The 14,934-nt window shown below is 39.7% G+C and overlaps 1 protein-coding gene across 3 annotated transcripts in view; it reads left to right on the top strand.

Moving 5' to 3' along the window:
* Window positions 1-14,934, top strand: part of arap2 (ArfGAP with RhoGAP domain, ankyrin repeat and PH domain 2) — a 139,663-nt gene that overhangs the window by 69,969 nt on the left and 54,760 nt on the right. For all 3 annotated transcript variants that reach the window (XM_032583558.1, XM_032583559.1, XM_032583557.1), the window contains exons 14-15: window positions 5,108-5,282; window positions 14,122-14,247. In XM_032583558.1, the coding sequence (XP_032439449.1) occupies window positions 5,108-5,282; window positions 14,122-14,247 (301 nt within the window). The remainder of the gene's footprint in view (window positions 1-5,107; window positions 5,283-14,121; window positions 14,248-14,934) is intronic.

Here is a 14,934-nt window from a genome sequence, read left to right as displayed (position 1 = left end):
TTTAAAAATCCGAATAGGAAATGTCATGGGTTCTAAATATAAGAATGTTGGTGTTGAGGCCTAACAGTTCAGCTTTTGAAAACCTATCCTTCTTTTAAAAAGTACACAAAGCAGTAAAAATGCTTCCACCTGCCTCAGCATTTACACAGATCAATCCGCTGGCACTATTTTCTACTATAGACCGGGGTCATGAAAATGTTGAGGGAAGCGGGGCGATGAGCAGAAAAAAAAGCAGGGAAAAGATTAACCAGCAAGCTTAGTGTAAAGGTGAATTAGGGTCTTCAACAAAAATTTTCTTTTCATTTTTAAGCTTCTTCAGGACTGTGTGTGAGGAAGAATGCATGTGTGTGCCCATTTGTGCTGCCCTACTTCAGTAGTGTGCATTTGCCTTCCCAGAAGGAGTTTCTTGAACACTGTGAGTGTCAGACGAGGAACAAACTCAGCAATGACATTGGAGAAATGTGAAAGTGTGTGGTTATGTTTGCCATCTTCTGTCTTTCTGTGCTGTCTCATACCGTCCATACAGATTTGCTAAGTATCAGTGTGTCGTATTGGTGATTCTACCTTTTTTTGTCACTCTGTAGCACTAGCCCTTTATTTTGCACATTTATGTCAGGGCTTTATGGTGTCAAAATGCATTTGTTTGTTTTTTTGCATGTCATTTTACACCGTTGGCATCTGCATACATCTGACTAGTAGAGTGATGGAAAAATTTCCAGAAAGTCATAAAGCGTAAAAAGCAGAGGACCTAGTGCAGAGACCTGAGAGACACCAAGTGTAATATCAGTCATCTAGGAAAATACATCATATATATTAACATGCTATTTTCCATTTCTCAAATATGCTTTTATACATTTCATCACATTAGGCTTAAAAAAAGGGTTAAATTAGAATAACTTGACAATAATGCTCTTATGGTTAATCATAGGCTTCCTTTTATAGAAGGAAAACAGCCCCTAATACCCCATCATTGTCCAAGTTATCCTTCATAACTTGTGCAATTTTAGTGCAATTTTAATAGAATGGTGTTTCTAAAAACTGTTCGGATAAAATTCTAAATTATTTGTTCATTATATGAAGAGTAGCCTCAGAGCCAGCTTGGATGACATACATTTGTTTATATGCAATAAGTTTGTTTCTTTTAATATCACACTGTTATTTGAGTACTAAGTGTACAGTAGAATAGTTAAGATTATACTCTGACTTTGAATGAAATACCAAGGGAAAGAGGCCTGAATCAGGGTAACAATTTGGAAATGGGATGCAGGCATAACACTTACACCTAACATATTTTTAGACAAACAATATAAAAACTCATATACTCGTCTTAAAACAGCAATTATGTAAAAAAGGAAAAAATGCGCCACAAACAAGGACACTGAGTCTAATCTCACTGGACAAGTTGTTCCACTTACGTGTCACATTTACTTACTGCTAGCATGAATATGAAACACTTAATGCTATATAAATCCTGCTCCTTTGGGAGGATTCTGTGGGATGAAGACAATGGCGTCAAATCTTCAGTGACTTTCATGCAGTCTTAGAATTGGTTTAGAAAGAAAGAATGATTTCTTTTTTCATGCTTAAGGGTCACAGAATTCACAAAGCAGTGAAAACATAAAGTTGACTCTGTTAAGATAATGGTTCCTATAGTCTAGGTAAGAACTGAATTTATTCTAATTATTTTTCAGGTCTGGTTCAGTATGCACAAAAAAAAAAAAGGTGTTTTTTTTAGAGTTATATTTACCTCTGTTTGTTTTTTTGGTTGTCCATGTAAAGCCTGATTTCTATAAAAGTATGTCATACATTAACTGTGAACTCTGATAAATATAAGAAATAACAATTCGAGTCTGGTAGGGTCTGGAATTTTCACGAGTAACCCTACAAAATAAAGTTGCATACTCTGACACTGTCATGTTTTATATACACTGTTCAGCTCTAAACATGCTTTCTTCATCCCATTCTTTCGCAGTCCTTCTTAGTCTCATGTTCACCGTTAGGAGCTCTCATCCCATTGACCTCCACGGAGTCTCCGCAGACCACATGACCTAGAGATGGGGTGTCAGAGGAGCTTCTAATATCACTTTGCACACAAACACGCACACCCATTTGCTCACACTCACTGTCTCTGGTGGCTACAGTAATTGCTGTGACACGGAAGGTCATTTCCAGAGACAATACAGAATAAGGCCAAGCTGCATGGGAATGGTTAGCCAACATCCGACCCCATCTTGTGTGTGAGCGAAAGAGATAAAGACAGAATTAATTTTGCTTGTTGTTTTCCAACTGATGAAGATGAATCAGTGTTTGCAGAAGCAGTGCGCAGAGACACCTTTATCTCCATGAAGAGGCCCCTGTGTGCGTGGGTGGGTCTTATTGACGGGGGACTTTTGTCTGCATGTCTGTATGCACGGCCTCACCGTCCCCCCTCGCATTCAAACAGATATTGCTTGTTTGTGGCAGATCGATTCAGCCCGCCCCCTCGGCCACGAGCGCGATGAAAGGCGAAGTTGTTAGTTGAAATTCCGCCATTTGCCACTCGACTCCTCTGTTGATCTACTTTGTCACAGGTCATTGAGCACAATGTCACATCAATTGACTGCACAGATGGAAAGAGACAGACTGAGCCGGAAAATATCTCCCTGGATCAGACTGTATTCTTTTGCTCCTTTTATCTGCTAATCTTACCTCAATCAATGTGAGAAAAAAGTAACTCCTTTTAACAAACTGTCTACCTGCCCAGACATTCCACCTACTGTGCACTTAAGCTACCATACTTTGATGTTCAGAAAATATACAGATATCTGTGAAGGTGTTAGGTCCACTCACACCAGCTCCATTTAGTCCACTCTAATCAAACTTTTATTTGTTTGCCTTGAACGTCCATTTTTTTGTTGTTGTTGTTTTTTGTTTTTTGGAAACACATCAGTCAAACTCTGATGTGGACCAAAAAAGCTAACTCTGGATCGCCTATAAACCGAGATCCCAGATAAGTTGAAATGAACTCTAATGCGGTTTGAATGCATATGTGAATGGCAAGTAAATTGGATGCCAGTTAAAAGGCAGGAAGGAGACTGTTGTGGTGGGCATTCTGATTAAACCCAACCAAAACAAACACGAGTCCGGCAGAAATGACTTGTGTTCTTTCGCCAAAGACAAAAGAAAAATCCTACATCCCCTAAAATCCGATGCCGCTCCAATTTTTGTTTACATTTTGTGAAGAAGGATGTTGCATTCAGTGTCTTCTTAAAGTGGCAGTATTGTGTATATTCCAAAGAATTATCCGTTCTTCATGCTAAGTTATTGATATATGAGGTTGAGGAAGAGTCAGTGAGTTGAATTCATGAATTCCATTTATTAGAGCCAAAATTCAGCTGGCCCACAGTTCATGCTATCCTTAAGGGCTAGCAGAACAAATGGCACCCAAAAACAGTTTGTGATCCCCTTTGTTAGCCTCTATCTAAGCTACGCCCTAAAGAGGGCGTTCCCTAATGTGTCATATCTTCTAACCTTAGCTTTGAGGGTGTTTCCTAACATGTCATGTTCTTTAGTTTTAGCTTTGCAACTAGCTAAAAGAGGTAGAAGAAAAACACAGAATTCTTTATTCTCAACAATAGCAATCAAATAACTGTTACCTAAAATGCTGCTTATACTGATCAAGAAATTTTGTTTGGAAATGTAACACTTCAAAACTTGGCCTCTGTCTCCTTACGAAGCTCTTGCTCTTTCCAACACTCCGTCACTCCATACGTCGTCACATTAACATTCCTCTATCAAGCGATAAACAACATTGGAAAATACTGGAAAGTATTTTGTATGATGAACTCAACAGAAGCTCAGTCCCACCTGGTGTTGCTAATTGCTGCTGCTACTTGTATGAGGGAGAGGAATAGTCAAAGCAACACTCCAGGTGTGTCTTTGATGAGTTAATGACTATAACATGATATAAAGCTCAAAAAACTCAATTTTACTTAGTGCTGTCCCTTTAAGAGGTGGTTATGCTGTTTCCTTGAGTGGTCCTTGGTGCAGTGCCACTACAGGTGAAGGGGTAAACAAGTTGCTCAAATTGTTGGGTTTGTTTGACACATTGCAGTGTGAAAGCGAACTGCGTTAGCTGATAATGTAACAAATGTTGCAATTGTGAGGATATTATTGTCCACATAAAATTAAATGGAATATGAAAAGATTTTGATTAATCTATAAATTTTCTAAAAAAAATAAAAATTGTATTTTAAAGTATTCTGTACATTTTCTCCTGTTTGCTGAGTTAGAAGTGAGTAAATTTGTCCATTTTTTTGATATTACATATTTATGGAGGTCAGTGGGGAAGAGACATCTCATTTGCCTCCTTGCTGTTGTTGGTATGTTCCTCAGATTCAAGCTCCATATATTTTTCACACACAGAAGGAATTCCACATGCTTTATACTCTGTTCCTTAATGAAGTCTGCTGCTTTCCTGTTGCTCACTTCATTGTTTTTCACATCATCATTTCTGTATTTTTCCTCTCGGAAATTGTGCGTTTCATTATAGTTAAAATGGCCCATTTGTACTGTTCTTATTTGCTATATTGCTTCTTTTTACTGGGATCAGAGCTTTAATGATTCCCACAGGCTGTATTAAAGTTTGATCATATTTTTACTTCTCTTTTGAGATCAGCGCAGGAAACTTAATTTCAAACTTTATATGGTTTTCTGTTGCCTCTTTATAGACTCTTTGTCCTCTATCAACCAGGCGTTCCCTCGCAGACCCACACACTAAAACGGAGAGTTGTTCCACCTACACTGGAACAAGGATATGCTTCCCTTTCCATAGACAGCTACTTAAAATCCCAACTAACCCACTAATTTACCATTATATCATTAAGTCAAGTAGGCAAATAATGTAATATTTTAATTGCAAAATAAAGATCAGTCTCAAAAATCTGATTAAGATGTGGAAGGAAATGCATGTAGTTTAGTTTTATTGGATCCGTTCATCTGGAATTTGTTTAGACTCACTTACAAGGTGAGCTGTGAAAACATTTCAATGAGGAATATTCTAGCGGTACCGCTGCAGAACTTTTAAATTGATCATTTCTTCTAATCAAAACTCTCTTCGTATGAACAGGCACTGTGTGCAGCCGTGGTGTCGTCTGACGTGCTGCAGACCATGGAGTTGGTGTTCAGTGGGGCGGACATTATGTGCGCCACCGGAGATCCGGTCTACTCCACTCCGTACCTCTTGGCTCAGCGTGCCGGGCAGAAGCTACAGATGGAGTTCCTGCATCAGAATAAACTAACTGGTAGGTTGCTGTTTTGAAATTGTGATTGACATTCCATTAAAACTCAAAGGGTTAGGTTTCTACCCCATCTGTAACAGCTTTGATTTGATGAGTGTTGGAAAAGATAACAGGGTATGCATAAATGATAGCATACCTTTATTTGTCTGCCTAATAAACATGGGAATTTCAAAAAATTAGTTGCTCTGACCAAGTAGGGAGACTATTATATTGGTTTCATAGGAAAGCATACATGTGTCCGTCTCTTTATCCGTCCATCCTCCTTAAAGACTGCCTTTCCGTGTTCCTTACTATACACTCTCACTACAGAAATATCAGCATTTATTTCTTAGTAAACCTTAATATTTATACTTTAAAATGGTCTGATCATTTATTTATTTGCCTGTTTTTTTATTTATTCCATTTTATAAATTTATGAATTGTGGTTTGGTGAGGAAATGTTATGTCCTGCGCTGGCATTATCCCAGCTCAGGACGTTTATGGCATGAACAGATGCCATAAATAGTGGCAAAACCAAGAGTTAAACTTGACGCAAAAAAGTTTTTCCCGGGTCACTATTTAACTCAGTGGAGACGCTGGGGCACAAAATGCAGCTGGGAAGCAGAATAGCTGATGTATTCTCCTGACAAAACCGGCGAAGGGGAAAAAAAAGAATGTATTTGGTGTTAGGAATCTGTAAAAAGATCTTGGAACTAAAAAGTTCAAGTTTGTCGTCTACCACTTCTGATGGCACACACATTTTGTATTCTTGATTTGTTAACAAGGCAGTCATGTTGAAAACTTGTTCTCACTACTGTTCGTGTTGGTACATTCACAGCACTATTCTTTTCTCTTTTTTGTGTGTGTTCGCTGTGAATAGAAAACGAGGGCCATAAAAACCCACAAATTTGAAGCGAGGGAGTTTTAAGTTTAAAGGTCTGTCTCCATGTTGCTGTCTCTGTCCTACCTTTCCCCCCCAACACTCCTTTGTATTACCCACCTCCTGTTCGGTAGGCACGGCACAGACGTGGCTTCTTCCTGATGGGTGTGTTTTATTTGCGCACTTCCACACGGGGATCCGTGATAAGAACAGATCAGATTAAAGGAGGCTGAGGCCGGGTGGGAGACTTTCTCTGGGACTGTATTTTACATAATTCATGCGGTGCATCTGTGTACACTCGCCGGCGCCGAGCCTGTTAGGGACCCACTAATTGCTAGCATGGGTCACCTGGTCACCAAGGAGATGGCAATTATCGGAGGTGTACTGAAAGATACACATGCAGAAAGGAGAAGAAGCTAACACATATTCATGTGTATGAGCGTGTTCATGTAAAATGTGTAGGATACACACAGTCTGTGTGCCCGTTGAAAGTTCAGAAGTTGCTGGACTTCGTCATTAAAATACAGATGACTATGGACCTAACCAGACTTTTGCTGTGGAGGCGGACGTCCAACTAAGCTAACATACTGTAGGAAGGAAGCAGTACCTGGGTCAGAAAACCTAAATGTTTCCTGAAAGACCGACTCCATTCTTGTCCATCAGTGAGATGTTGTTTCTGTTAGTTCACCACTTAGCAAGTGGTCCTAAAATAGATGCTAATCCAAGGTCAGATTCCTCATCTTGTTTAAGGTAAAGATGTAAAGATCCTGTATCAAATTTCACAGCTCTCCAATTGATTTTTGTTCAGACTTGTAGCTTATAGTAGCTATATTCCTTCCCATCGCCGGAATTGAGAATGACGTTATTAAAAAAGCAGAGCAGAAAAAGTGAGCAGTAGACTGCCAAGGAGCACAGCCAAGACTTGACACTGACATTATGTTTGGGATGCTGAACGAATGATAAAATCTGCAGCTTGAGTTTAAGTTCTAGGGATGAAGGTTTATACAGAAATGAGTATGTATGCACAGATGTATGCTTAGCATGCATACGTAAATATATGCATGCTTGCATGCATAAGTAAATACATAGTTAAATACAATTTTTCTGAGGAATTAAAAATGGATTTGGATTTTTAAAAAACGAGCAAAAACCCATTTTAAGACGGTGGGTGATCACTCCTTTGAAGCGGTAGAAGTGGAAGTTTGGACATTTTGTCAGTTTCTTACTAACTGCAGCAGTACAGACGGAACCAGGAGTTTCTGATGAGCCAGAAGTAAAACAAAATTAAAAAGCCTAACTTGTGCAGAGTTTGAGCTGAAGCAAAAAAAGCATTTTGCTTGATCCTGTGCACATCACACTTAGTATATGAAAATCTAAATGAATGAAGTTGAAAAAAAAATTAATTTCTTAAGAAATATAATTTTAAAGTTGCCATATCCATTGTCGGGATTTAACCAGAGGTGGCATACATGTTTTTTGTTTTTATTTTTCAATTGGAGTTGGTGATATGACCAAAGTCAGTTTCAACATACGGTACATGTTGAATACGGTACTATGACATTTTTATTTAGAGATACAGCAAAACAATAGTTTTTGTCTGTTTCTGTATTTCGGGTGGCACTTTGAATATATAATCCACATTTTTGAACTGGAAATTTCCATTTTATTTTATTTTGTAAAATGCAAAAAAGTACCAAAAATATAGCACCTGTACTGAAAATACTGTTGTATCTTGTCTGTCATTATTTCTTTTCTCTAACCAAAAATGCTGCTACACAAACAATTTAAAAGTTTTTGAGACTTTTTTTAGTGCTATTGTAATGCTGTCATCTAGCTCACAATTAGTCTTTTAATTTGCTCTTTTGATGCAACACAACTACATCCTTTTTCACTTCAAAATAAACATACCAAACATAAATACAACAACATGTCAGGTTTAAGTCACTCATCTTCTTATTCAGGGTTATAATAATTGTTTTAGAGTAATTTAAACCCCTGCTGACAGTCACTGGACAGCACTGCATGTTAATAATAATCAACATTGATTCCAAATGTAGCATATGAGAACATATCAGCAGTAAAATTACTCAAATTCATGCTTTCCTCTTTTAAAAACATCTCCATTGGAGCACATCAGATGAGATTCAGCCCATGTACTCTGCTGCATGGTTGCTGAGAGAAGGCTGTTTAATTTCACTGTAGAAAGAAGCGGTGCTGTGAGAAGATTAAGCTTCCCAGAAAATACTGTCCAGATTCCCCCTGTTGACATTTCTCCACTGTTTTGTCGGACACATTGTCACATCAGACGCAGAGCTGTGGAAAGTGCTGTCTGCATTGTTCTCGTGCATGTGGGGCCCCCCGAGCGTGCAGACAGACTTCTGAAAATTTTCATTAAACAGAAATTGAACTTTTTTTTCTTTTCTTTTTTTTTCTTTCTCCCATCATTGGTGTTTGCAGCGTTATATTTGGCAGGATCAGGGAACAATTCAATACCCGCATGATGCCATCCCTGCTGCACAGCTCTGTGTTGACAGAAAGAAGATAGAATGAAAGTAGTCACACAGCAGCCAATATTGAGGACAAAGCAGAGTTCAGACTTGTTCTGGAGTTTTAAAGAACTCCGCCTTGGGTTACAGCTGACTTTTTCAACCGGATAACAATTGCACACATGCTAGGTGACATAAGGGCAGATATGGATATTTGAGTTGTTTGCAGTGGGGTATCGCTGTTTATGGCTGCGTGTTTGGTTCTTTCCTCCATTTGGGTTTATCTTGTAAAACATGTTTTCACAGCAAGGGCTCTCTTCAGGGCTTCCTTCGAACACCGCTTACAGCCGTTAACCAGACGCTATCTTAAAACAAAATGATGACAAACATGGTCTTTTCCCAATCCCATGACCCCCTGGGACAGCAGAATGAGCCAGCAATAAACAATCAGACACCATGAAGAATTGTCACTTCTCAACTAAACTCCAAATTGGGCTAGTATGCGGGAAATATCGTAGCCGCCTGTCTACTCAGTGTGAATCACGCTTTCAGTTTGTGGAAAGAAGAAGAAAAAAAACCCTGAAAAGTAAAAATAGGAAAAAAGGCTCACCATGTCCCCCTTGGATACAGTGAATAAAAAGAAGGCTGTCAGCCTGCTTATTCCAGAGCCACTCTGCAGCCGTTTCCCTCTGCAGCGGCTCATTTGTGACTCCAAAGTTAGGACTTCCACCAAATAGTGGAGCGTGGCCACTTCATTAGCTCCTTCTTTCTGAGTAAATGTGAGTACATGCACGCAGTCCTCGATGGCCCCCCTAATACCCGCCCACACCTGTTCGGCTGAACGCGCCCTGGGAGACGGTCGGAGCGTGTTCATTTGCATATTACCATCCCAGATTCTATTTAAGAAAGCCAATTGCAGCTCTCCGAGGCTATGTGGTTTTGCATTTTAGGAACCCCAGAGGCTAGCCTCTATGATGGGCTCGATCCCTTATTGTCAAAGACTTCCACTGTGGTGGTTTCTTATTTATTTTAAGGTGCTTTTTTATTTCGTTGTATGCAGTGTCTTTCCATGTGTAGACATGGAGAGGCCACATAGATTATATAAAAGACGAGATCTATTTGTGTTAATGCTGCTATGCCTCGCTAATTTTACTTTAGGAAAGTTTCACAGTTTAGTTATTAAGAGCTTTTCCCAGATGATTTTTTTTTGCCTGCAACTAGTTTCCTGCTAAACATTTACTAAGTGTTAAATATTTCTACATGAAATTTTAATTATTTTAGCACTTCTAGATCTGAATGAGCAGCTGCACGATAGTGTGGTTGTTAGTATGGTTGCCTTGCAGCAAAAAGGTCAAAGGTCAAACTTTGAAAATCAAGTAATATGTTCTTCCAACATCAAAAATGTGTACTCTGTTTCTTGGATGATTGCATCAAATTTTAATAGAATAAGTTTTGCTACAATGGAAGGCAAATGAAAATTCTAAATAAGTTCAGGAGGTAACGGTCACCAACTAAATGCTGCTTTTAATCTACTAATTGAAAATGTTAATATGTCCACGGGCTAAAAAGCTCAACACCTAGACCTCTTTCATTGCCGTCTTATGCACAAATTGCTGTTTTCACTCATCTTCTGCCTCTGCCATGCATTATCTCTGCCCCTCCTGCATGCGTTGTCTGTTTGTGCCGTCGTTTACTGCATGTCTGGGTGTAAATGCACAAGTGCGAACAAGCTCCTCTGATTACCCCCGCTGTCCACTGCCCGTTGAAGCTCGCTTTGTAACTGCAGCCGTGGGCAAGCAGATGGCTAATTGAGCACTCTGTCATGTCACCTCCCTTCACAGGGGAGTGAGCCAATCAGCATGGGCCAGACTCCTCCACTGCTGCCCCCACAGACAACACAGTCCCATCCTAACAGAGTCCAGCTTTAGGGGCCCACAGGGGTTGTTAAGCATGCTCACAGAGAGAGGCTTGTTACAACTGATACAGCATCAAGCCACTGGCTTATTTACATTCTGTCAACCTGAGTGGTTGGAAACACTTCAGTTTGGAGGGGGGGGGGGTGTATTACACTCACTTTGTTGCTGTTTTATTCTTAAAAGCTGGCATCTAATTCTGCAGTGCTGAGAAAAGTGTCTTCTAGTCTTTGTGTTATTCTGTTTTTTTTTTTCACACTTGTTTCAGAATTAAAAAATGGCGCACAAGGGATAGCTTGAGTAAATGCTTAGTTACTTTAATAATTGAAACCAGACCTTAAATGATTTCATTCATAATGCAAAAAAAGTTATACAAGCCAATCTAGGCTTTTTACAAGAATCTAATTGCTAAACTGAGTAAATTAAAGGTCAAATGTGATTAACCACATTTGTTTTTGTTCAGATTCACTAGCCACTACCATCTCTGTTGACTGCCTGAGCTGTACAATTAAAATCCCTACTAATTTGAGCCTATCTGACAACATGAAGTAGGCTAAGCACTCTTAAAAAGGACAACATCATGCCATAATCTAAATAAATTTAACTAATGAAAAATAGTAATTGAACTTGTCATCTGGAAAGGTAGATAAAGGCTTTTGAATGTCAGGGAACCACAGTTATCTTCATTATTTACAAATGGAGAAAACATAGAACATAACTGAACGTCCCCGAAGTGGACTTTGAAATTGTTCAGAAAGAAATTTCAGAAAGTCTTCTAAGACCAGTCTTCCGAGAAGTCACAAAATTACCTAGAACAACATCCAAAGTACTATAGGCCTCACTTCCCCTTAGTGAAATTTTTGTGTTTGTGATTCAACAATAAGAAAGAGGCTGGGCCAAAATGGCATCCAGGGGAAGAGTTTACATTGTCACAAACACTCTGATTGACTCCAAGACTTGGCCAAATAGTTGTCAGAAACACTCTTTAGAGATTCTGCTCCACATTGACGTGATGGCATCACACAGTTGCTGGATTTTCATCTGCACATCCATAATGCAAATCTCCCTTTCTGTCAATTCTCAAAAGTCCTCTAATGGCCTGAGATCTGGTGGCAGTGGAGGCCTTTGGAGTCCACTAAACTCATAATCAACATCAACAAATTAGTTTGAGATGATGTCAGCTTTGTAATGTGGTGCATTATCCTTCTGGAAGTTGCTGGCAGTAGATGGGTGTACTCTGGTCATAAAGGGACTAGCTTGGTCATCAACAATACTGGGAAGGCTGCGGTGTTTAAACGATTCTCAACTGGTACTAAAGAGCCCAAAGTGTGCCAATAAAATATCCCTCACTCTGTTGCAACGTCATCCTGATCCGTTGATACACGAGAGGATAGATCTATGTGTTCGGGGCGTGCTGTTGTGGCGCAGGGGGTTAGCACGCCCCATGTTTGGAGGCCTTAGTCCTCGACGCGGACGTCGCGGGTTCGACTCCCGGTCCCGACGACCTTTGCTGCGTGTCTTCCCCCCTCTCCTCACCCTCCTTCCTGTCTGCCTACTGTCAAAAAAATACGAGCCACTAGCGCCGCAAAAGCTTTTCGGAGAAAGAAAAAAAAAAAAAGATCTATGTTTTCGAGTTATTTCCTGAAAATCTTGACCCAGCCATCTGAATGCTGCATCTGAAATCAACTCATTAAACCATACAAACACGTTCTTGTGCTCTTTGGTGACTCTCTCCATGTAATAGATTGATCGACTATTTTATGACAAAAAACCCCCCCAAAAAAACTGGTCTGTGAAAGTATATTTACCTAGTTTGACTTCCGGAATTGAAGTCAAATCTAACACAATAACGTCCAAGGCTAAAATGTAACAAAGCTGCACTTGACAAAGCATTTTTGTCTGTGTGGCCCTCATTTCTTAGTGTGGCACCATTAAAACTATTTCTTTTGTACTTTTATATAGGATGGCGCAAGAAATTGTGACTGTGATTGATGGACATTGTTCTGAATCTAAATTCTGCTTTCTTAAGTTAAGTTGGAAATTTCTTAAGTTATTATGCTTTCTTAGTTATAATGATATAAAAATAAGTGATTAGATTGAAGGCAAAATACATTCCCATTAGGTGCTCCCAAATGACCCATCCATTATTAGTCGTATATTAAAAAGCGCTTTGGTGTAAGTTTGTTCATATGATTGCTGTTAATTAATTTGACATAATGAAACCACATACAGAACAAAGACAATAGTGTCTCGATAAACGGACAGATTGTTTTTCTCCACTGAATGATGTGTGGGCACGAAACGAGGCGTTGGAGGTGACGTCGAAGGGGGGAAATGTCGATTCAATCAAAACTGGTTTCAATTAAAGTTATTTTACCTTGCCTGATGAGAGAGCTGGAGGTGCTCGAGATAAAATCTGTAAGATATTACCAAGGCTTGGGCAGAAAATTGGACCTTGGAATGAAAGCTAATTGAATTTGAGAATGATAAGGCTGAATGTGGGGAGCTCTTAAAACTAGCAAGAAAGGATGAATGGAGGGAGCTCAGATTAAGGAGGGCAAGATCGGAATGCTTCTTTTCTCTGATGGACACAGAAGAGAGTAAAAGTCATTTTTAAAAGATTGAGTGCATGGAGAAATGCTCTCTGAACACCCTATCGTTGCCTTTGCAAAAGTAGGACCATGTGACAAAGTCATGACTAAATTAAACAGAACCTTGTATGATCACCTTTATGCTTCTTGTGATTAAAAGACAGTGTTGTGCTGATTTTTTTTCGAGGCCTACTGGGAAAAAGAAAAAGTCTCCACATGGAGGTCAGAGCTTGGGTTCAAGAACAGTAATCAGGAATCTGGTGGGGATACATTGCTTTGCTTAAGGGTAAGTCAGGAGTGGGCAAACATAACAAGGCTAGTCCGCAAAATTCAGCTTTTTTTCTGTTGAAGGACATTTGTTTTGTTTGAGTACATAACATGTATAAAACAGACAATTTAGAGAAGTGCTATTCTACGATTAATTCATATTAGACAAAAAATGGGCAGAAACAAAGGGGGGGGGGGGGGGGGGGGGGGGGGAGGGAATACAGCCACAGTTCCCAGGATCAGGATTTGCACCTAGGACCAAAAACCTCAGTATAGGGGGTGACTGCTCTACCACATCTCCCTGTGTCTTTGCCAGTCTGTGCTGGTTTCTAAAGTGATTTAAAGCTAACCTCAAGAGTACAAAACCACATGTCACAGATTCAAAATGTCAACCCTTAGCAGATTTAGACCAACATATTTCTTCTGTCTCAAGTAATATTAACGTTGAGTGTCCCAGACAAAGTCTCAAATTGAATCTGACGTAAAACCTGAGGAGGGAGCAAATAGGCCTTTGATTTAAAAAAAACAAACAAACTGGAACTTATCGCTAAACTGATCACAAACAAAACTGGAAAAATGCAATGCGCTGGTCAGCCATTAGAAGAAGAATTTGACTGTTGTAATGCCAACAAAGATCGTTTCATTAATTATTAAGATTGATTTTTGATATGCCAATTTACTTATTTTTTCTATTTTTTTTTATTAAGCAAATTTGTCTCCTTGTAGATTTCCCCAGGCTGGATCAGTGGTCAGAGAACGCTTCACTGCCTGATGTGTCCGTCTTCATGGACGGCTTTCTCTATGTCTCGTCTGGCCCAGCTAAGACGATGCCGGATCGGCGTGGACGAGACGGTGAGTTCAAAAGCCATTTAACAAAATAAAACAAACAAAAAAACATGACAAGTCCAATCAATGCATCAATCCATTTGTAAGCAATTTAAGCTGCATGTTTGTCAAAGGTCTCCTTTTGTTAAGCGCTGGTCAATCAATGTCAGTGTTTCAACTGTCAAACTGCCAATCGTTCAATCTACTCAGCAAACAGTCAAGTCAGAATGATCAATGGATCTGTCTTTGACATGTGCTCTGCATGGTCTTCTGGGAGGTCTTGTCTGACAACTGTATGTAAGGCGAGACACAAGGTTAATGATGGTCTGCTGAGAATAAGATTTAGAACAAATTTAAAGTATTTACTTTTGGTAGGGGATCCCATCAACTTCTGAGTTCTCCTCCCTTTGTCCTGAAAAATAGAGTAAAAGTTTTAATCAGGCTCGTTTTCCTACCCAGACTCCTCAGCTGCTTCAGGTACACACCCTGCCTGTACAACATTCCCACATCTCCAAACAGCTGGAGCATTGCTGGACCCATGGGTAATTAGCACAAGGAAGCAGCATTGGGCACTCCCTCAGGGAAAGGTGGCTATTCAGAGGGCTGAGGACTGGGATAAGGAATTGAAGGATGGAGAGTGAAGCAGTACCTGCCACTTGAGCGAGCAGAGTCTCCTTCATATTGAGCCATTCGTCTCTATTCCCATCACCCCAC

This window comes from Xiphophorus hellerii, chromosome 14 (assembly GCF_003331165.1).
Source record: "Xiphophorus hellerii strain 12219 chromosome 14, Xiphophorus_hellerii-4.1, whole genome shotgun sequence".
NCBI lineage: Eukaryota > Metazoa > Chordata > Actinopteri > Cyprinodontiformes > Poeciliidae > Xiphophorus > Xiphophorus hellerii.
Note: the sequence above shows the minus strand (reverse complement) of the source record. Positions and strands in the feature narration are given on the sequence as shown.